The sequence below is a fragment of the Schistocerca piceifrons genome, chromosome 6, assembly GCF_021461385.2.
Source record: "Schistocerca piceifrons isolate TAMUIC-IGC-003096 chromosome 6, iqSchPice1.1, whole genome shotgun sequence".
Classification (NCBI taxonomy): domain Eukaryota; kingdom Metazoa; phylum Arthropoda; class Insecta; order Orthoptera; family Acrididae; genus Schistocerca; species Schistocerca piceifrons.
The window spans coordinates 363,840,442-363,864,745 of record NC_060143.1 but is presented as its reverse complement, the minus strand read 5'-3'; the positions used below and the strand labels follow the sequence as shown (position 1 = coordinate 363,864,745).

General features: G+C 42.9%; 1 protein-coding gene across 2 annotated transcripts in view; it reads right to left on the bottom strand.

Annotated features, from left to right (window-relative positions):
* Window positions 1-24,304, bottom strand: part of LOC124803019 (E3 ubiquitin-protein ligase rnf8-like) — a 121,493-nt gene that overhangs the window by 90,966 nt on the left and 6,223 nt on the right. For both annotated transcript variants that reach the window (XM_047264125.1, XM_047264126.1), the window contains exon 3: window positions 3,836-4,017. In XM_047264125.1, the coding sequence (XP_047120081.1) occupies window positions 3,836-4,017 (182 nt within the window). The remainder of the gene's footprint in view (window positions 1-3,835; window positions 4,018-24,304) is intronic.

Genomic DNA, 24,304 nt, shown 5'->3' with positions numbered 1-24,304 from the left:
GAGAAGCAGGAGGCCGGGAGGGAGAGAAGCGGGAGGCCGGGAGGGAGAGGAGGCGTCTAGCAGCTCATGGGAGAGAGGGAAGCTGTCTGTGGTCTAGCTAGGGGTGTACCTAAAGGGGGCAGACAGCTGAGCACACGATTTCACAGATTAGGGTGTGAGATGGCAGCACAAGACTAGCTGAAACATATTGGGTGTGAGTAATGCGAATGGGATGGTGTGAAGGATAGCTCCCATATGCACAGATCAGAAAAGCTGGTGGTTGTGGGGAGGATCCAGATGGCATGGGATATGAAGCAGCCACTGAAATCTCGCATGTAGTGCTATGCTGCATGTTGTGCCAGTGGGTGGTACACCTTGTTTTTGGCAACAGTTTGACGATGGCCATTTATTCTGGTTGACAGTTAGTTGGTTGTCATACCAATGTAAAATGCTGTTCAGTGGTTGCAGCAGAGCTGGTATATAACATGGCCTCTGAGGGGCTAAGATAAGCCTGTGACAGGACTGGAGTAGGAGGTGCTTGGTGGGTGGATAGGGCAGATCTTGCATCTGGATCTTTGACACGGGTATGATTCCTGTGGCAGGACATTGGGGGGTGAAAGTGGCACAGAGATGGGCTAGAATGTTGTCGGGTGGGTGGTGGAACACCACTCTGTGAGGGGATGAAAGTATCATCTTGGGTAGCATGTCCCTCATTTCAGGGCATCATGATAGATAATCAAAGCCCTGACAAAGGATGTGGTTCAGTTGTTCCAGTCCTGGATGGTATTGGTTGACAAGGGGGGCTCTTAGTTGTGATTGGTCTTGGGATGGATGTGAGGATCAGGTGTGTGTCGGGATATGGCATGGGAGATCTGTTTGTGTATTAGTTCTGGGGGATACTGCTTGTCTGCAAAGGCCTTTGTGCGGCCTTCAGCATACTGGGCGAGGGAGTTCTCATTGCTGCTGATGTGACTGTCATGGATGGCCAGGCTGTATGGGATTTTTTGGTGTGGAAGGGTTGGCAGCTGTAAAAGTGCAGGTACTGTTGGGGATTGGTGGGTTAAATGTGGACTGAGGTGTGGATGGAGCCATCTGACAGGAAGTGATTGACATCTAGGAAGGTGGAACGATGGGAGGACCAAGTGAGGTGGATGGCAGAGAAGGTATTGAGATGTAGAGGAATGAGGATAAGGTGTCCTGGCCATGGATCCAGATTATAAAAATGTCATCAATAAACTTGAACCAGACCAGGGATTTACCATTTTGGAAAGCTAGCTGGTCCATGAACAGGTTGGCATAGGAGGGTGCCATGTGGGTTCCCATGACGGTGCCATAAATTTGTTTGTATACCTTCCCTTCAAAGGTGAAGTAGTTATGGGTTAGGATGTAGTTGGCTGGATGTACTAGGAATGAAGTGCTCGGTTTGGAATCTGCAGGGCAATAGGAGAGCTAGTGTTCAATTGTGGCAAGGCGATAAGCATGAGAGATGTTGGTATATACAGAGGTTGCATCTATAGTGACAAGTAGGGACCCGGAAGGAAAGAGCGTGGGGATGGTGGAGAGCCAGTGCATGAAGCGGTTGGCATCTTTAATGTGGGAGGCTAGGTTACGGAAAAACTGAGTGCAGATGTTGGTCAACGAGGGCCGAGATTCTTTCAGTAGGGGCACTGTAACCAGCTACAATGGGGCGCCCAGGATTGTTAAGTTTGTAGATTTTGGGGAACATTTAGAAGGTGGGTGTGTGGGCTGTTGCGGAGAGCAGGGAGATGGATTCAAGGGAGCGGTTCTGGAAAGGGCCTAAGGATTTCAGCAGGAAGTGGAGGTTATTTTGGACTTCTGGGATTGGGTCACTTTGGCAGAGCTTGTAGGTGGATGTCTTGGACTGCTGGCAGAGACCAACCACCAGGTAGTCACTCCGATTCATCACAACAGTGGTGGAACCTTTGTCTCATAGGAGGATGACCAAGTCAGGCCAGGCCAGGCCACCTGTTAATGCAGCCATGCCATATACCAGTTCCGCTGCAACTGTTGCACAGTATTTTACATTCGTATGACAACCACCCAACTGTCAACGAGAATGAATGGCCACTGTCAAACTATTGCCTACAAGAAGGTGGGGCACCCACTGGCACAAAATGCAGCAGAGCACAACATGCGAGATTTCAATGCTGTTTCACAACCCATGCCATCTGGATCCTCCCCAACACCAACAGCTTTTCTTAGCTGCACAGATGGGAGCTATCCTTACAGCACATTCTTCACTTGTGTAACCTCCCTGTTCTGTGTCAGATAGTTGTGTGCTGCCATGTCACGGCCTAATCTGTGAAATTTCGTGCTCAGCCATCTGCCACCTGCCCCCTTTACCTGCAACCCTATCTAGCCCACGGATGGCCCCTCACTTTCCCAAGAGCTGCTAGATGCCCCCCCCCCCCCTAACCCTCCCTGCCCTCCCCCCTCTCTCCATCCCTCACCCCCCCTCACCTGCATCCCCACGTAACCTCACCTTAGTACCCTCACTGTTGGCCTTTTCTGGCAGTCAAATGAGCACACTGTAGGAATACTTGTGTGCGTGTGTGTGTGTGTGTGTGTGTGTGTGTGTGTGTGTGTGTTTCTCCTACAGGTTCAGAAACGAATTTCATTTTGAAAGCTAGCAAATCAAAGTTCGGTACCTTTTTTTGTGTATCTGTCGATGACGCAGCGCTTCTGCCTTTCGGTGAGTCGTGTGTTTATTCCTAAATAATAGGTAACAATACTATTTGTACTAGAGCAGTAAAATACATACTTTCCATATTGAATCACAGAAATGTGTTTATTGATACATAAAATATGATGCTACAGTTGGTAAGGGCTAGGTTACCATTGCAAAGCCTTGGGGTTCAGTTCTTAGATGGCCCTAGGAACCCTCCTCCCCCCCCCCCCCCCCTCCCCTGCCCAAGTTGGGAGGTATGGCTGAAAATACTGGGCAGTAAGACAGCAACAGATAGGAGAAAATAAGGGGTGGAAGGGAGATTAGAGACCAGGAGCTGGGGTGCCACCGAGTTGCACTGAGCAGGAGGACATAATTTGCTTGATATTAAAATTTTACACATCACTGACGTTCGTTTCTATGTCCTTAAAACTTTGCATATTTTCTCCACTTAATCTAGATCACATCCTTGAAAAGTCACTTTCCACTAGTCTGTCTGATCCTGTCAAGTACCATTTGGGCCACTAAGAGGTCAGTGTGCTTAGGTCACCTTGTAACTTGCTGATGCGGGACTAACTGTGAGGGCTGCAGCAATAGTACACATGAATTAGTTACTCCATAACTACTAGGATCTCCAATCATAAAGGGAGATTGGTTAGAGCACTGCTTTGCTTTACTAGACACAACCTCACTGGATGTGGTACACCCTTTTCCTTTCTCTGTCTTATGAACTGACTTACCCAGCCAGTTACAGTAGGACGTATGGTTTATGGTGGACTCTTGAAACACAGTATGATTAAGTATTTTTCACATTAACAAATTATTTTCAGGGTGAAAAAATCGGTAAGTGGAAAAAAAAAAAAATCTAGGACCCACTAATGATCGAAGCTCAGTGCTTTAGACTGGCAGACTGACAGTTATCCAGTTAGTCACACTTCTAATCTTAAAGTAACATCCACACGACATTCTAGGTTTCCAACTGCTGCTCTTTTGACAAGCACCCTCATGGCACTAACTGATTCAAGATGTCCAAGAAGGTTTTCCACATTCAGTATAAACAACTGGCTGTAAATCTACTACAATAATCATCAATGCATTTGGTGGGTATTAATAGTACAGTTATGTAAATTTTTCACAATTTGAAATCAAAATACTGATGCATCTACTTACTCATCCGAATCCAATTTTGCCCTTTTCACGTCAAGAACCTCACTGTTCTGATGATTATACAGGAATGAAAATGTGTACTTCCATTTACTGTTGGACCCAAACTGAATGTCATCACCAGCTTTCAGTATTACTGTTGAACCTTTTGTCATTTTCAACCCATTAACGTAAGTTCCCATGGTACTCTGTAACAGTCAATACATCAGTCAACTGGAGATTCAGATTTACTAACGCAAATGAAGAAAATTTGCACTGAGACGTTACCATGACACCAAAACTGTGACTAACATTGAGATGTTTAACACAGTACTTCAGTATGGTTTTCTAGCATTTTCTAATCACAATTGATCTTCAGTTCAGTTGCAGTCCTATAGTCTGTCCAAAATTACTTTAGGATTGACAGCAAGGACAGAAGTGGTAGTTGGGGAAGCCCACGCGGCAGGCCTCGGCGACTTTCTGCCAATACCACCCTACTTGCAGCTGCAGCAAACCCATGAAGTTGTCAAAACTTCATGGCACACAACACCAACTCCTCACTTGTAGTGTGCTTTAGTTGCAGTCAGTTTGCTGTCCTATGTGATCATTGTCTCCTACGACTTTCTTTGTGTTTGTTTTTATGGTTGTATGGGCTGTTCTTTGATTTGTCATTATTGTTATTTGTTTTTACCATTATTGTTGTCACTAATATTTGTTGTGTGGTACTCAATGATGTCAGCAGAAAGTTCAACGAAAGTTGTAAGTGGAAAAGTGATGTCATTCTCTTGATCAGGGGAGAACAGTTGAGGGAAATGGTTTGCACCTTACGTACCTACTTTGAGAATGAGAAACTTAATAGTGGCCCGCTGCTCTCCGTTAACAAAGTAATCGAAAAAACTGCTGCAGCTCTGAATATTAACAAAAACATTGTTTTGAACGTAGGAAGGAAGTGTCTGACAAAGAAAAGGAAGCTGAGGAACCATTGAAAGTTAACACCCCTCGAAAAAACGTAATATGGATAAGTCGATTACCAATATCAATTTGTTTGCACAGGATGTAAGTCACCATGTTTACGATTATCGCAGGAAGGAACATCCAACACTCAGTAAAGTTACTGGTCACACCTAAAGTATCAGAACCTTCTCAAGCCATTCATTCACACTTGTCCACAGATGCATACAACCTAGGCTTTCACTATGGACTTTTTTGTGGCCATAAATTATTGATGGACAGGGAGTATATGATGGTGTGGCGATGCCGATTCTTAAGGGACATCTGTAGCACAAATATCGACGAAGTGGTGTGGTTTGACAAAATGTGGGTCAATTCTGGTCATATTGTCAGGGCTGGGCAGATGACACAGCTAAAGGAATAGTGGCAATAGCTTCGGGTCAGGGGGCCACACTATTCTTCTTCATGCAGGCAGTTTGCAATGTTTTCTCCCAAATATTCTCTTGCTTTTTAAATCAAAGAACACAGTAGATTATCACAAAGAAAAGCAGATTCACTAATACCAAATATTGAAAAACCAGCAACAATTGTTCTGGATAATGCTCCTTACCATTTAATTGTTGCTGGCAAGGCACTTACTATGCAAATGAAAGGAGGAAATGACTGACTGGCTTCAGCATCATAATGTCAACATAAATGATGACCTTCAGAAGATGGAGCTTATGGAAAAAATCTCTCTCTAAGCCACAGTTCCTACTCAACAAAATCGAAAAAACTGGCAAAAAAAACATTGGCATACAGCTGTTAGGCTACCACATTATCACTGCCGTTTCAAACCAATTGAGTTAACATGGGAACAAATTAAAGGTTAATGTTGCCAGATAATAAATTTATCCTCTCTGCAGTCAAAGCACTCACATTAGAAGCTGTTAGGAATGCCACCACTATAGATTGAAAGAAAGAGCACCATGGAAAGAGTGTGGTAGCCCGAAGCTCTTTTGGACAATCAGTGGAGGAAACGATAATTTCATATAATGGCAAAAGTGACAGTGACAATGATAGTGACACCTCAAAACTGTCATAGTTACAAGAATGGTATTTGTGAAGTTTTTTCATTATCCTTGTAGAAATGGAGCACAGGTGGATTCAGCTAAATATTTTGAATGCAAAGTTTACCCCTGTAAGTACCTACATAACAAAACTATATAATCGTAAGTTTTGAAATTTTAATAAGAAGACCTTCAAAGCAACTAATTCCAAGGAAAGTTCATCTCAGGAATTCAGTCTATATTGCACAAAATAAATATTACTGTTTAGGATATAAATGCTGCAACAGAGGCCCTATTATTTGGATCACTTTTGCTTTCAAAACAATAATGGTTGGCCTATTTAAGATGTGTTTTCCCACTGTGATAAACATACTTAATCTTATTTTTTGTTATGTTAGAATTAAGTTGACAGATCAGAAAAATTAAAACAGTTTCATTATAAACCTATAGCAACTTGTTTCTCAAATTGAATCTGTACGGATGCCCAATTAGTAGTTGCGTGAGCAGATAATTTGCATCATGTTTAACTTCTTATCTCACATTAGAGATCTCCGACAAAGTTCTGGTTTTGCACAGATGAAAATATGATGCATTCTTAATATTTCATTCATATAATGTATTCACCTGATTTCAATAAGAAAAATGTTCCTGCCTGTCGAAAATTCTGTAATGGCAGGAGAAAATCACTTTCATAAACTGTCCCTGTATCGTATTAATAATTTGTTACCACAGATAAAACTACAATCGAAACATAGTGTAACTCTTCCATAACACATTTATTCAATATTTATAAAGTGAATAATTTGCTGGTTTGAGCAAGTTAAATGAAATGAAAGATTATGCTTGTCTTTCGTGCGCAATGTGGCAACTCTGTTCTGTGCCTCCATGTGCTCCTGCTGAAGAGACAATCCTAAAGTAATTTTGGACATATCACAGTCTTTCATGTGTAAGTATATACACAATATGAATCAAATACTATAAAAAGTACTAAATATTCAGGTATCAAAAACATTTCTAAACACTCATTCACTCACTCACTCACTCACTCAATCTTTCATTCATTCATTCATTCATTCATTCATTCATTCCTACATTTTCCGGAAATACTCTCATGAAATAGATCCTTTACGGATGTGGAACTATCATGTTACACATTAGCAGGAACAATCAGCCACCACTGGTTACTTCTGTATAAGTTAGACTAACAATAAATTAGTGACTAGCACTAATCCACTCACACTGATTAACCATGCTAATTACCGGATTCATATACATATACAACACTTGAAACAAAGCATTTACCTGAGTTTAGATAACTTTTTTTTAATATTTGAGGATTTTCAGCTGCCTACTGGATGTCCAACACCAAACTGTTACAGACTTTTGCACCTGGCCGTATAACTCCATTTGGAACCCACCTTAGTTTGTCATCCATCTGGATGCCTAAGAACATGAACATATGGAGCCTCATCCATTGTAGGCCAACACCTATTGATCTCTACTTCTGATACTTTTAAGCCATTTTGATTTGTGTGATTAAGGATTAACTTGTTGGCTATGAACCAGTTGGAAGCTTGTCCCATTATCCTACTGTCTGTGTCCAGCGTGGCTGCGTTTGGGTCCTTTTTCAGTATTCTTGTGTCACTACTAGACATTACAGTTTTCTGAAGAGTCCTACCAGTAAAATCGTTAATGAAGACAAAAAATGTGAGTGAACTATGCACCAAACCTTGCGGCACACCATATTTAATCTTTTCCCATTCCAAATTTAATCTTATTCCTTTTGTATCAGTTGTTAATCAGACCCTCTGTTTTCTGTGGTAAGGAAAGACTCCACACAAATAAGGGTCTTTAATGCCGTATTGATTCAGTTTCCCTTGCATTTCTTCCATGACTGTCAAAATCAAAGGCCTTGATGTGACAAAAAAAAATGCTGAACCTTACTGATATTGTTGTTAACTCTAATTTTCACATAAAGAGAAATAACAACCATGTTTCTAAACCATTCTTGCCCTTTCCGGGTGGCTCCCTGCTGCTGGCATTTGGCAGCATGAGGATGTGGCATTTTAATGGAGGAAGAAATCATCTATATAAAATGATTATGAGACTTTGGTGCCCACACCATTTATTGTAGTGGTGAAGAATGTGACACACAGGACTGATCCCTGGATACTCCATTCACTCGCATAATGCATTTGCTGAGACTCCCTCCAATACGAAAGTGTAGGAAGCTCTTTATCAAGATCAACAGGTGGCTCCAGAAACCCCACCCACTGAGTGTGTAAAGGATGTGAAGGAACCAGATGCTGTCAACCTTTACACTGATCACTGCAATTACGTGTCAGCAGTCTAACTGCAGAGTCCAAGCACACTAGGTGGTCACTGTTCAATCTAAATACGCAGAAGACTGGTCGGTTGGTTGGCTGGCTCGTTGGATGATTAAAGGGACCAAACTACTAGATCATCAGTCCCTTTTTCCTAGAACAGTAAGGTTTACATGACTGTACAACAGAGGTAACCTACCATGTAAAACCCAGGGGAAGAAAATCCCAAGGTCTACGAAAGGTATGAAGGCAAGATAAAGGACAAAAAGAAGAAAGGGAGACAGAGGAAGAAAGGAGGTAAGGTGTCCCATCTAGGCAGCAGACTGGTAAAAGTGACCTTCATGAATAAAATGTAAAACTAAGTCAACCATTAAGGCACCATTTCTAAACAGTAGGGGCAGTGAGTCATTGAGATTAAGAGTCCACCACAGGGCAGCTGGGCTGGGACAGTCCAGCAAAGTGTGGACCACTGTCAAACAGGAACTACAATGACAGGGAGTGGGTCCTTGCGACAGAGGAGATGAACATGAGTCATGGCCAATGCGGAGCCAGCAAAGGACAATAGAGTCCTTGCAAGAGGCCTCCATGGAGGACTTTCACCGATTCGTAGTGGGTTTCATCACCTGTAGTTCATTTGCTGAAGTCAGAGTGAGGCATTCTGTATTCCAGGCACCTGAAGCTTGATGGCATAATACCGATTGGAGGTTTGAGATAAATGTGACTGGCTCATTGTGAAAAATCCCCCACGATTGCCAGTGTCTCCGATGGCATGCTCCTTCCAAGTGGGGTGCCCTCTGGGGGGTTCACCCATCTACGGCGATTGTCCACACCTCAGGTCACACCTCGTGAATTCCAGACAGAGGGACCAGTCGGCATCTGGAAAGGTATCAGCTCAAGCAATCATGCCTCCCTGGGCCTGGCCTATACCAGAGGTTACATGAGAACCATACCTGTCAACCCAGGGCTGCAACAAAATTACGCGTTACCCAGTCACCTGTTATGCATCAAATGCAAGTGTCGGCTTTCAGGAGTGCACAGGAAGGCAGAAAGAACAAAGAGAGATCCCAAATGCCAAAGGGGAGGAAGGGGAGGAGATGTAGAATGAAGAAAGTACGGAAAAACAGACGAGGGACTGTTCCAATGCCAGACTCCCGAACCTTCAGAAATGCATTCCTGAAAATATCCAAGACATGTTCCCCACGGGAGAGACAAAAGAATCGCAGGAGGATAGACATGCTGCACAGAAAGAGATGAGTTGCGGCAATGGCTGGGGCTCCAAGGTAGCCAAGTATGAATTCACCAACGAGCGATGAGCCCCCGTGGGGGGTGAGGTGATTCTCTGGTGTTGAGGAGGTGCAAATCGATGTCAGTAATGAGCTGCGCCATTAATCTGCCTCTGTTGGAGTTATGTGCAGCCCCACAAGTGTTCCTGAGCATTATAGTCTCCTAATAGTAAGATTGGTAGTGGTAGGTTATTTTTAAGACTCTTGGTGTCTTGTTGGATTGCTTTCAGTCTGGTGAGAGGTAAATGTTGTAAATTGTTACTATGGAAGGTATTGGTATCCATAATGCAACTGCTTTTATGTTTATATTTAGGGGAGCTTGTTAACTAAATACATCCGAATCTAGTAGTGTATAGACTCTTCCAAAACCTCTGCCTATATTTAAACAGTTCCTGTGGTGTGTTGTATTTTCTGATGATAAGGTGATAATCTTCAGGGAAATTTGTTTCCTGCAATGCAGTGGCTATCATAGAATGTGCTGTGGATAGTTGACGGAACTCAGCTACATGGTGATAATAGCTGTTGCAGCTCCATTCCAGTAGTGCTGTAATTCAATTTTCAAATTGTATATCATTGTTCCTGTATGACTACCACCTCAAGCTTTCATCTAAAGGCTAAAAACACATAGTTGTGTTCTTGTGTTCCACTCAAACTGTACAGCCTTCATAAAATCAGAGTCTACTATTACATCAACAGTAAGCAATATTTGCGTAGCTAAATATGATTTAGCTTAACATCCTGCATCTTTATTAACACCATTTGTGGAGGAAATGTTCACACCACATTCACTGCTTGGCAGACTATCAAGAGGCTTGGTGCACTTAATCAAAACAAATTAAAATGGCTTGGCTCTGACGTGGTCTGTCTTTTCGCAAGGACCCTAATCGTAGACTCCCTGGCACCAATTGCAATAAATTTCATGAAGATATCACAGCCTCATTCTGACAGGGTCTTTCCACAACATATTTTATGTTTAATAACAGACTGTTAGTATCACCATGGGAAACACTCTCTCACTTGGTGTCCTATCTTTATATGGAGGATTCCGAGGAAACAGCCCTGGAATTAGCAGTAATTAAATCAACTGTTCTGGCCCCATGGAGAGTATAAACTGATGGGAGTTTTTGTGCCATCACAACTTCATAAGAATATTAACTATCGGATTTTCTAGTTAAATGGACAAATGATGGTTCTCTGGGTCATTCAGTTTACCATAAGCCCACACAGATTTATATTTACAGTCTCAGAGTTATTGTCCATCACAAACCACCAGTGTGGTTGGTTGGTTTAAAGGGGGGGGGGGGGGGGGGGACCAAACTTCTAGGTCATCGGTTCCTTGTTCCTATTAAAACAATTCCACAAAAGGGAGACTAAGACAAACGAGACTTACGACACAAAGCTGAGAGAAAGGACATACCTCAAGAACGACAAAGGGCTACAAACACTACAATGGACAAAGTAGGACAAGAAAACCACAGAGACGCAAGAAACAGGTAGAAGGAACTAAAACAAGAGAGCAGAAGACCATGGCTGGCTGATCACGGGAATAAAAAGGGTAAGCCAGCCACTCTGCAACACATTAAAACCTCCAGCCTAAAAGCACTAGGGGGGGAGGACACAGAGGGACAAAAGACATGCGCTAAAACTTACATAGAATGATAAAACCCACCCTCAACATATAAAATGTAAAACTAAATCAGCCAACGAGGTGTTGTCTGCTAAAATTAATGGTAACGAGTCTGGTAAATGAAGATTTCATTGCAGGGCAGCCAACAGAATATGGGACTGTCAATTGGGCGGTGCACCGACACTGAGGTGGGTCTCCATGGCGCAGGATATAGCCGTGGGTCGCCCAACCACGGCCAATGCAGAGCCGGCAAAGAACAACAGAGGCCCTGTGAGAGACATCCTGAAAGCCATGGGTTAACACAATCAGGCGGATGCAGTATTACTTGGTTTATGAGAATGTTTGTCTCAGTGCCACACTAATGCTTATTAATGAATATTATGCTTATTAATGATAATATGGGGTATTCATCATAATTTGGATCTGGATTGAGGATTTCTTGGTGTAAGGAGGAAGTAGCATCTTATCTTGAATGAAGAGTGATCAACAATGTACAAGTAATTACAAGTGTGCCCCTGAGAACTGTGTTGGGAACCTTGCTGTTAATTTCATGTATTAGAGATCTGGCAGATGATATTAATAACTATGTGAACTTTAAATAGGTGCTTCAGTTATCTATAATAAATACTGTTTGAAAAGAGCTCCACACATATTTCTTCAGATTTTGATAAGATTTCTAAGTGATACATTTTAAATGTTGAGAAAAATTACACAGTGTGCTTCAGAAAAATTCAGTATCCTATGACTGCAACATTTAAATGAGTCACAATTAGAATAAAGCCACCAATGCAAATGCGAATACATGAGTCAGATAACTTGTAGAGATATGAAATGGAATGATCACATCTGCTCAACCATATGCAATACTTTGGTTCATTGGTTGATACCATGAAAATACTATGAGTCTACAAAGGAGATGATACAGTTCACTCACAGTATCGTGAAACTATGGGAACTGAATACGAAGAATCCTAAGTTGGTTGTCTGTGGCGAATCAGAATGCGTGTTCATAATTTTCTGTTTTGTACATTAAGTTATTTTGTTCTCTTGGGTTAGAATCCAAACACATCATGGCATTTTTTCAGAAAAATCAGAAATAAAACAAACAAGTAAGTTATAGCAATGATGAACACATAACTCGGGCTACACTACACATCTATCTATTATGGCAATTGTATTTTGCGTTGCAATTAGGTGGCTTTGAGAACTCACAAGCAAAATTTCAAATTTCACCCTAATCTAGGCTTTGGGCTAAATTTCAAGTCAGTGTGTCAGCATATCTAGTTTTTTCCATTCCCCAAATAAATAAGAAAATCAGTAACAATCCTTAAAATTCAAAATAAGCAAATCAGTAAATGTTATTCTGACACACTCTATTTCGATAACATTCATAACTTCTGCCAAAACAAATCATTAGACTCAATAATTACCATTGGCTACTGTACTGTTAGCTGCAACAGGCAGCAGACAAGCTTCTGTGTTGCACATTTTAGCGATTTTGATCGAGATAAACTCACGCTGCAGTGTTCTACAGCACGCCAGTGTAGAAATGTGCACAGAATCAGCCACGTGAAAAATCCATTCCATATGCATGTGCATTTACGTATAAAAGCCGACTTAAGAATTTTCCATTGTGTGAGACCACATGTACAATACCGTGTGCCAGTTTAAAGTTCTAGATTCGCTTATTTTACTATTCATGTAGTTTCTGCATGATTTTCCACTATTTGTATCAGTCCCATTTGTATCGTGAAATTTCAAACATTCACAAGTGCCGTGATAAACTCATGCTGTTATTGTTAATTGTAGGCTTAGACTTATGAATGTTTTGGATACATGATTTATTTTGTACCAAATCAGTGTTTGTGGTCCACAATTCTGCCAAAGAACTCATCACCCTAGAACTTCATTGTGTATCAATGCAAAGAAACTTGTGTTTTTGAGAATTTTTGGAAACTACCATTATTCTTTGCATAACCTACAACCAATTTGCAACAAATTGGTGTTCGTGACTTAGTTACTGTAGCAGATTTTCTAGCTAACATGTTGTGTTATGCACAGTTTTCCCTTAAAGAGGATTAGCCCTATATATTATCTGCATTTATTGTAAATTAACTTTGTTTTTGAGTTTGCCAACAACTACAATTAACCTCAAAAGGTTTTAGGAAACTAGTATCTTTTACCAAAGGTTTCTGTGCGTGTTAATAGAAATCTCGTTATGTGCATTTCCTTCAATTCTTAGAGAGAATTAGCAGCTTTTTAGCTAAACAGATTGAAAGATAATCAGTAAGCTTAATTTGAAGTTATTTGTTCACTGCATTATGATACATTGCACCATCCAAAATGCAGCCCCACTGTGAATGCTGTTCCCAAACAGAGAATGAGTTGGGTGACGTTCATAAGCAGTTGGAAACCACTCTGACTACTGTCAAATGGTTGGCAGCTTCTGCGAATCAGCATTTTGGAAGAGCTCCCGAGAGTCGTGTAACTGTGATACCTGTACCAGAAGCATCTTAAGTACTATCCTCTTACGTGGCTCCTGTCTCCTTTGCAGAATGTATAGGCCATTACTTGTCCACTTGACTGCAAGTGGTACGTCAGTGGTAGACCTAGACATCCTGTACAGGGTGCACAGAGACCAGGGAAGACTCAGGGCATTGTACCGATCTCCCTAACCAACAACTCTGAGGTGCTGTCTTTCGCTGAAACTGCAACTGGGCTGGTAGGACTCACTTCACCTGTTTTGGGTAAACCTGTTTTGTCCAGTGTCAGGATGTGGCAAACGCAAAAGGGTACGGTCTATTAATCATTGGCAGTTCAAATGTAACATAAGATACCCCTTATGCAGCAAGGGACAGGAAAGGTCATCAAGTGCACCCAGTGCATATGGCAGGGAGCCTCATTAAACCTGCTGAAGAGGCTACTCCAGCAGACCTCAAGGGAACAGGGTGCAACCAACTGCAGATCATGGCACACGTTGGAACAAATGGTGCCTGTCATTTGGGTTCCGTGGTCATTCATGGGTCATTCCAGCAAGTGGTAGAGTAGGCTAGTAAGACCAGCCTTGGGCACTGAGTTTCAACGAAGCCCACAATTTGCAGCACTGTTCCCAGAACTGATTGTGGCCCTTTTATTCAGAGTCGAGTGGAAGGATTGAACCGGAGACTTCAAAAAAGTTCTGCAATAAGCTAGGCTGCAACATGGACTTGTGCAATAGGGTTGAGAACTGTAGGGTACCTCTAAATCAGTCAGGTGTGCACTAAATATCAGAGGTTGCTACTCATCGATAGCTGACTGTGTGTGGAGTGCACACAAGGATTGTTTTGATTAAGTGACTCTCCACCGAATCCACATAACTATAGCTGTAGGAAACCCAGAAGTATCAGTATAAGATCCAAAAAAATGCCTCACACAGGTGAGAGTATTAAAATCCTAGTAAACTGCCAAAGCATTTGCAATAAAGTGCAAGAGTTTGAAATGCTCTTGACAAGCAGCGAAGCTCATGTAATACGAAGTACAAAGCTGGCTGAAACCTGAAATTGATAGCAGTGTGATTTTTTTAAAGTGTATATTGAAAGGATAGGCAAATGGGAAATTGAGGTGGTGTGATAGTTACAGTACACAAGAAACCCAAACCCACCAACGAAACTGAAACTTCATGTGAGATCGATTGGCCAAGACTCAGTATCGGCTCAGTATGGGATTAAAATGATAATTGGATCCTTCTGTCGCAAACCTGAGTCATCTCCTGATCTAACCAAAAACTACTGAGAAAACCTCAGTCTCTGGTACGTAAGTTCCCTAAGCATGCTGTAATCATAAGTGGAGACTTTAATCATGCAACAATTAAATTGGGACAATTACAGTTTTGTTAGTAGTGGGTGTGGTAAGACATCCTGTGAAACTTCACTAACTGTCTAGAACAGATTGTTAAGAACTCCACTCATGATGGAAATATATTGGATGTAATAAGCAACAAATAGACATGACCTCTTTGAGAATGTCCACACTGAAACTGGTATCAGTGACTATGATACAGTTGTGATAACAATGATTACTGAAGTAAAAACGACAACTACAAGCAGAAGGAACTATGCATTCAATAAAGAAGACACGTCGAGTTGCAGACAGGCACGGCCAAAAGACACTTGTGCCTATCTGCAACTTGATGTGTCTTCTTTACAGTAAGAAGCAATCCACATTTTCCTACATTGTTGATATTCCTACCTGGAGTTTCCATTATACATTCAAACAACTAGATAAAAAAAATCAATAGTCTCATATCTCAATGAGGAACTTGAAACTTTCAGCACAGGGCAGGAGCATTAAAGGAACTATGGCTGAAGTTTAAAACAATAGTTGTCCATGCACTACATAGATATGCACCCAGTGGAACAGTTCACAGTGGAGGGAACTTCCATAGTATACTGTCACTGCACAGAAACTTCTAAAGAAGCAGAGATTACTGCATAATAGGTATAAAACAAAGCGTAGGGGTGTAGATAGATGGCGAATGAAATGCCTTTGGCAGGTGTGTTGCCTTCAGCGACTATGGTAGCAGGATATTGCAAACTGATCTTTCACAGAACCGAAAGGAAATCCAGTTCTATGTAAAGGCACCGAAGTTAAGTGTCTAGTTCCCAGTGAATGACAGAGGAACTGAAAAAAAGGATGATGAAATAAATACGTATTAGCATCAGTGGTGTTGAGAAATAGCTGAAATCAAAACTGAACAGAGCTCCAGGGTCTGATGGTATCCCTGTCAGATTCTATACTGAATTTGCAGCTGAGTTGGCCTCTTTTCTAACTATAATCTAGAGTAGCCCTGCCCAGTTCTTGGAAAAAGGCACATGTCATGCCCGACTACAAGAAGCTAGAATTCATCTACAAAACTACCATCTAATATCCTTGACATAGATTTGTTATAGAATCTTAGAACATTTTCTGAGCTCAAACATAATGAGGTATCTTGAACAGAATGACCTCCTCAGTTCCAACCAGCATAGATTTCAAAAACATCAATCATGTGAAATCCAACTCACATTTTTCTCACAACATACTGAAAGCTTTGGATCACGGCAATTAGATAGATGCTGTATTTCCTGATCTCCAAAATGCATTTGACACAGTACACTTATAGTCAAATGGGTATTAACAGTAAAATCAGGCTTTTTGGAGATAATGCAGTCATCTATAATGAAGTCCCTCACAAGCGTCTTCTAATCGAACTAAGTGTCTATTGAAGTATAAGCTCTGTTGTGCTGTTCTTTTTTTTTTTTTTTTTTTTTTTTAGGACGCAAAAACAACTAGGGTCATAGGCACCCATGTCAAAACTGTAGAACATGAAGACAAAGAGAGGAGTTAAAAACGACTACACGTCAAACTCAATTTATGGAAGAGAAGACATCTGAGAACAGGGACATGGAGAAAGGTCTATAAAATATGCCATAAAGAAATGGAGCAAAGGCCACTTAATTTTTAATTCCAGAATTAAAAATTAAGTGGCCTTTGCCACAAAGGATAAAACGTAAAAAGCGGTCAACAGCCAGTGCATCGTTCGCTAAAACAGCTGATAACTCTCATGGCAAACACAAACGGGAACTTAAGCGGGTAAAAAAAAGAGCATTTCGTCAGGAAATAGTGGACAGTAAAAATTTGGCACAAAGTGGTGGGGGAGTGCCACTTAACAAATGGTGATGGCTACAAAGACAGTGCCCAATACGCAACATAGTTAAAATGATCTCCTCGTGGCATGAGGGCCAAGAGGAAGTCGTCCAAGCTGCTGGGATAGGCTTAATAACCCGGAGCTTTTTCCCATGAAGGCAGGACCAATGTGACACCACCACCTGACAGATGGCAACACAGAGATGAAGTGAGGGAGCGTAAGAACTAGCAGGCTGAGGTACAAGAACTGCAGCCTTGGCAGCAGCAGCAGCGACCTCGTTTCCTGTCAGACTGTTGTGACCAGGAACCCACTTAAACATAACAGTGTCTCCACCAAAGGTGAGCAAGTGACAGCTTTCCTGGGCCCACTGCACTAAGGGATGGATGGTGTGCAGCACACAGAGGCTTTCAAGGCACTGAGTGTGTCTGAGTAGATGACGCAATTGAAAAGCCTGTGTCACCGTATATACAGCGTGGCCGGATCTGGGTGAAGAGCTCTGCTGTAAATACTGAGCAGTGGTCTGGAAGCCGATACCTGGTGCAAATGACAAAGGCACGGAAGGGCAACAGGCCAAAGATGTAAAGACGGTGGAAGAAACCAAATGTGCCACCAGAAATTCATACAAATGGTTTTGTCAGTGGAAACACGAAAGCCATTGTCGATGCTCCACGAGTAAAGACAATCAAGACATCACTGAAGACACCGTTCAATGAGACAGGTCCGTGGAGAATTGCAATAGATGGCAAAATCGTCAATGAAACGGGAGCTGGATATGCCTGGTGGGAGACAGGCCATTATAGGGTTAATGGCGACAGCAAAGAGGACGACACTGTCCTCAGGACAGAAGCCTGAGGCACACTGCTTTCTGGGATAAAGGTGTCCGACAACGCAGAACCCACACGTACCTTGAAAACTCAACCTTTTATTAATTCCTGAAGGAAATGGGGCAGGCAGTCACAGAGGCCCCACGTGTAGAGAGTATGGAGGATACCAGTCCTCCAGCAGGAGTCATAGGCTTTCTCCAAATTGAACAACATGGCCACAGTCTGGGATATCCACAGGAAATCATTCATGACATGGGTGGACAAAGTGACGAGATGGTCAACTGCAGAACTGCAGAGATTTGAAAGACTTGAGCCACTATGCCACTTGAGCACGAATCATATGTTCCATCACCTTGCAAACACAGCTGGTGACAGAAATGGGGCAGTAGCTAGATGGAAGGTGTTTGTCCACATTGAGCTTAGATATGGGTACGACAGTGGCTTCATGCCAGCGTTTGGGAAACATGCCCTCTGTCCAGATGCGATTGTACATATTAAGCAGAAAAGTGCTTGCCCGCAAAAGAAAGGTGCTGCAACATCTGAATGTGAACAGCATCTGGCCCTGGGGCGGAGGATTGGGATGATTTGAGAGCATGATCTAGCTCCCTCACTATTCTGAGAAGAGAGGGCTATCACCCAAACCTCCTCCACTTGTTTCCGATGAAGGAAGGAAGGAGTGGGAGGAGCTCAAAATCTCCGCAAAATGGTGGCCAAAGCTGCCGGAGATAGCAGTAGGGTCCTCGATGACATTGTCGGATTCTGTCACGCCAGAAATTGGTGTCTGATTCTGTCACGCCAGAAATTGGGGAATGGGTCTTGGTACCAGGGAACCGTCGAAGGTTGGCCCACATTGTGGAAGAGGGAGTGAAACTGTTGAAAGAACTAATGAATGAAAACCAGCTAGCTTTTTTGCTATTCTGAAGAATACAATGACACTGTGCACGCATCTGTTTATAATGAATGCAATTTGCCATCATAGAACGATGCTTAACAATGCAAAGAGCACGTCTCTGTGTGTGAATTGCATCATGGCACGTCTCAGTCCACCACGGGACCAGGACAGTTTGGTAAAGAGGAAATGTGAGGAATGGAATGTTCTGCAGCCGTAAGGATAACGTTCATAAGATATTCTACTTGGTCATCACAACTGGGAGGAATGGAATGGAATGTTCTGCGGCCATAAGGATAACATTCGTAAGATATTCTACGTGGTCATCACAACTGGGGAAACGTTCATCAAAGGCCACCAGTCAGCCTTAAGAACAGGGTGTATACGTGGACAAGGAAAAAAAAATCCCAGATTATTCCCAGATACCCTGTTTAGAAAACATACTTTTTCCCGGGCGAAAATACACTTTTTCCATACTAAGTGACATTCAGTTTTCTGTAGATTTTTCCTTTGGAACTGTAAAACTTATCACTCCTTTGAATGATTAACGTTTTATACACTAGCGTAGAACTTCCCAGGAGAAAAACGGGGGAGAGAAGTTTTGGGGAGACTTTTGATGAAAAAAAAAAAGGAGAGATGTTTTGGAAAGACCTCTGATGTGCAGCAACATACACGCTGCATATTTTCGTATTACGAAAGTATAAATTCGAATTGCACCAAACACAGCACGTTAGCTTCCAGAGCTTTGAAATCGAGATTGCGATGTCCTTTTATAAGCCAGTCATATCTCATGCAACGTGATGTCGCCAGCCGATGACAGCAGATATTCAGAGCATAGGACACGCGATGTAGTCAGCCAATAGCAAGATCACTGCTATGTAGCGTGAATACACAAAGAGGAAAAGTTAATGGTTTACATTAACATACATAATATAGCTAAAAGAAAAGCTAAGCTTTCACATATAATATTGGTCTCGATGATTAATAAGCTACAAGAGAAGCTATGCTTTCACATATAATACTGATCTAGTTTGCGTGTGTTGTACTTTAAGACACATCACACAAATGTGCCAGTAAATTTAAAATAATATCATAAATGCCTCGTCTTCTACGTGGCTGGTCCTCAAAGTGTTCAGTTTTAAACGCTCTGTGATTTAAGAAATTCATCCCACTTCCTCACAGTTAACATAATTCATCTTCTGTAAAAAGAAATTTACTTTGAAAGTAACGCTTTTCGAACCAGCGTTCGCAATACCATCCTGAGAAATAGGTTCAATTTACCAGTTGCCAGAGAGCGCCAGAAAACAGGCCTTATAGCGCGTGCGCAGCTGCAGTGGTGTAGGAAGCCCGCACGTTCATATGTGTAAAGCACTAAGAGAGCTTTCATTACGCCACAAAAGAAACAGGACATCAGAGGATACTCCAGGAGCATCGGAATTTTGTAAACCATACTGAAATGCATAATTTGGCTTGAAGTGCACACTGGTTTTTTCGAGATTCACAGTGAAGTAGGTCCCATCTGATATTAAGCTTTTCAGTGTGGTTTTTGGTGTGTAAATTTTCTTGGAGTACCAATACTGTACTATGCCATATTTGGTTTTTTATTATGGCATAATGCCATACATGGCAAAAGATGAAAACGTGCACTTGAAATTCAGGGAACAGTTGGAACTAGCCAATACCGTGGAACGAAACACTTTGTTTCAAATAAATTGATTGCCTCAGCGGAAAGATTAATAAAGCCAAATTTCTTTAGCAAACCGACAAAAATAACTTCATTGTTCTGCAAGGCGATTAATGCTTGACTGCTAACAATTTTTAAATAAAATAAAATCAGAAAACTGAAACTAATAATATATTTTTGCCTTCCATAATTACGTGAATGTATTATAATTCAACTGATAGCTCCCAGCCGCAGAAATCCATTTTGTTTTCATTTGAAGTGGGAGCTGTAAACGAAGATGAAATAGCAAAATCACTTAATGCAAACAGGGGTCAGGTGGAGACTAACCCCCTTCCCACTACAACTCAGAAAACTCTGCGAATGCGCGAATCTGGCAGCTAGGGTGCGCGAGAAAAATGTTTCTCGTTAGCATTTGGCTGCTTGCTGCTTACTGCCGATACAGCCAACAGCCACACTTCAAGTAGCGGGAGAAGGTATTGCTCATACGCAAGTCAACTGGGCATGCGCAAGAGCCTGCTGGCAACTGGTCAAACGAACCTAATGTAAACCGTTGTGACATAACGCTCATAGAAAGCAGGTTATTGCTACGAAGTATTACATAGTCTTTGCCCTAAGGCCTTTGACATACTTTTGCTGTTTGCAGACGCTTGTGCGTGCGCGGTGTTTTGTTGTTGCAAAGAGCGCATTTCCTTTGCCACTAAAGTTTTTTTCTTTTTTCCTCTCGTTCATATTTTATTGCTGCAGTATCATTCTCCAGTAGCAGGATACAGTAACATTCTTTGCAACAGAATCAATTTTTACCAGTCTAAATTACAAAAATTTAACTGAAAGCTAAAACAATGAAAAATTCCCGAAATTCTGAAAAATTCCAGCGTTTTTCCCGGTTTTCTCCCGGATGAAAAAATTCCCGGGTTTTTCCCGGATCGTATACACCCTGAAGAAGCTACCAAATGGGTGCGCATGTAGGTGGGGTAGGAGTCGGCAAACAGATAGCACATGGGAAATGGTTGCTTGAGTATGTGTCAGAGAGAAAAGACCACTCCAAACTATGGGCAAGCGGGGCTGTGCAGAAGGATAGGTTCAAATGGGAATACGTACGCGAGGAGTCTGAAAGGAACATAGGTGCTCCTAGTTACGGCAGAAGAGGTTAAGTTAATTGAGAAGGTCAGCCAAGAGGACATCTCTCTGACAAGTTCTTGGAGAACCCCAAAGGGAATAGTGTGCATTAAAGTCACCGAGCAGTAGAAAGGAGTGAAGTACCCGCCCAATAAGCTGGAGGAAGTCTGCCCTGGTGACATTGAAAGATAGAAGGATGTAAATGGTACAAAGGGAAAAGGCCAAGTGAGGAAGGAAAAGGATAACTGCAACAGCTTGAAGACAGGTAGTCAGGCAAATGGGTTGACTATGAAAATCATCCCATACAAGCAGCATGACTCCCCCATGAGATGGATTGCTGACCTCTGGGGCAAGGTCAAAAAGGACTGGGAAGAAATGCAAAAGCTCAACGCAGTCGTGAGGACGCAATTTTGTTTTCTGACGGCAGAGAACAAGTGGACACTGCGATTTAAAGAGCAGCCGTAAATCCTCTTTGTTGGATTGAAGGAAGCTAACGTTGCATTGGAGGAGACTCATGACGATGAAAAAATGAAGGGATGTCACCTCGGCGGCTGCCAAGTGCCATACTGCAAAGGCTCGCTGCTACAGGGCATGGAGGCAGGAGGATCCTGCTCCATGAAGTTTACATAAGTGTCGGCTTTCTTCTGCTGTTGGCCTGCAGAGTCCAGTGCAGAAAAACAGTTGGTGGTGCGCACCGTCGACATGGAGGTCAGTTGGGCACGGGTTTCACGTGGCGACACCATCGAAGAGGATCTTCGAGTTGGCAAAGGGGAAGACATCTTTGAGCCCTTCCGGTTAGCAGAGGAAGACTCAGGTGTTGGTCGGCTAGAAGGATGTACGAAGTCCTCACAGGAGTATCCCTTTTGTCCTTTCCTGCCTGCCATTTGTGTAGCTAGTGACTTCTACCCATAGGGCGAGAGTATGATGGCTTGTTGCACAGCTGGATGAGGAGGCAGCAATGTTATCATGACACTAGGTGATTTCACAACCTCAGTGCTGAATCTGAGGTCGCATGTCTGCATGGCCACATCCTTCGTGGAGCCAGATGTAGCAAGAACAGAACCGTAAGTGCCAGACGGTAGAAAACAGGGTTCATGACTAGCCAGTAACTTGCGAGCGAGCAGGTAAGGTACTTTTTCCTTTACCCGGATCTCCTGGACAACCTGCTCTTCAAGATATGTGGGACAATCTCGAGAGGAGGACGCATGGTCGACATTGCAGTTAATACAGTGGGAAGGAGGAGGCAGACAATAGCTCTCGTGTGCATCCCTACCACAGGTTACAAACTTGGCTGGGTGTCATCTAGACATTCGTATGTGGTTGACACGATGACACTGGTAGCAGCACATCAGGTTTGGAATGAACGTTTGGACTGTGATAACTTCACAGCCCACTTTGATCATAGACGGAAGCACCACTCTGTCAAAGGTGAGAAAAAGAGAGTGTGTGGACACTAAGCAGGCATCTACCTTTTTCAACACCTGATGGACGGGAATGACACCCTGATCACAGAGGTATATTTGGATTTCCATCTAGCTAAGACAGTCGAACGGTCTAGCATAAATAATACCACAAGAAGAATGCGGAGGTCTGTGGGCCTCGACATGAACAGGATAGCCGTGGAGAAGCGAAATGGCAAGCAGTTGTTGTGCTCGAGAATCAGAAGTAGTCTCCAAAGCAAAGTGCCATTCCGTAACCGAAAGCAGGATCTCACAGGGCCGGCAATTGCATCAACACCTTTCTGAATTAGAAACGGATTTACCATTGCAAAGGACTGGCCGTCTTCAGTACGTGGAACCACAAGGAACTGTGGTGAAGCTGGGAGGGTCTTTGAATCTGGAGGTTCATTCCATTTACATTTGGTAGACGTGGTCTGCAAAGATAATGATTGGCTCATTGCACGAAAATCCCCCACGATTGTCAGCATCTCCGATGATGTGCTCCTTCCAACTGGGGGCCCCCTTCACAAGGGGGCAGTTCCCAGCCTCCACTCAGGAAACCAGGGTCGCCAATCCCATATCCAGCAACTGAATACTGAGCCTCTGGGGCCGGGGGGGGGGGGGGGGGGGTTGTAAACAGTCAAACAGCTGCACATCCATCCTGGATCGCTTAACAGCACATATCACTCCCCCCAAGGTACAGCTTGCCTCCTAAGATTACCTGAAGTCTATGACATGGATAAGTCAGCAGCATGATGGATCATTCATGTGATGTGATCCACCCATTCCTGGACACTGTCGTGGTGTTAGAACACAGGCAGCTGGCTGAACTGCATCCAGTTAGCCCTGCTGACCATCTGTTTCAGTGAGTTCTGTTGAAGCAATCCTCCGTCCAGTAGGTTAATGTGGAGTGGGAAGTGTTCACTGGGTCAGCAATACTTCCCACTGAACAGAGTTTGCAACGACTGGAGAGCTGAGAGATAGGTCAATGACTGAGAATGACTCAGCAGCAGCACAGAAATGATTGGAAGTACCAATGTTTAGGCTGCACAGGTCTTGGCACGTCATGAGGCTCTCCAAAACCCAACCCTGAGAGAAAGTGGAGGTTGAGCACCACAAGACATGATGATCATTGAAGTCCCCCAAGAGGAGAAATGGGTGGGGGAGTTGTTCCATAAGACTGGTGACAACCTGAGAGTCTACTGCATCAGACGGAGGTAAATACAAGGAGCAAGAATTTCAACTGCAACTGCTTGCACGTCAGTAGCTAAGGGGAGAGCAGATGAATGGTGTGTGTTATTTGCAAACACAGTAGTTCTTCCCTTGGCCCTTTCCCCAGCCAGGTCATTCTTGCAAAAGACTGTATAGCCCCATAGGACGAGGGCATCAGATGCTTTAAAATGGGTTTCCTGCTAACACAAGCATACTGGACATTCGTGTGTGAGGAGCTTCAGTTCCTCCACATGTGTGCTTAACCCATTATATTCCACTGAAGGATGGGAGCCATTTATCGTGGGGGTTGCACTTTCATTCTGTCTTTCCACCTGGGAGGGGAATCTACTGCTTGTGGTGCTCCGCTTTGGGGCGAGATTCCTGCCCCAGTCCAACATCAAGATCCATTAGCTCTGATGAAGAATCAAGATAT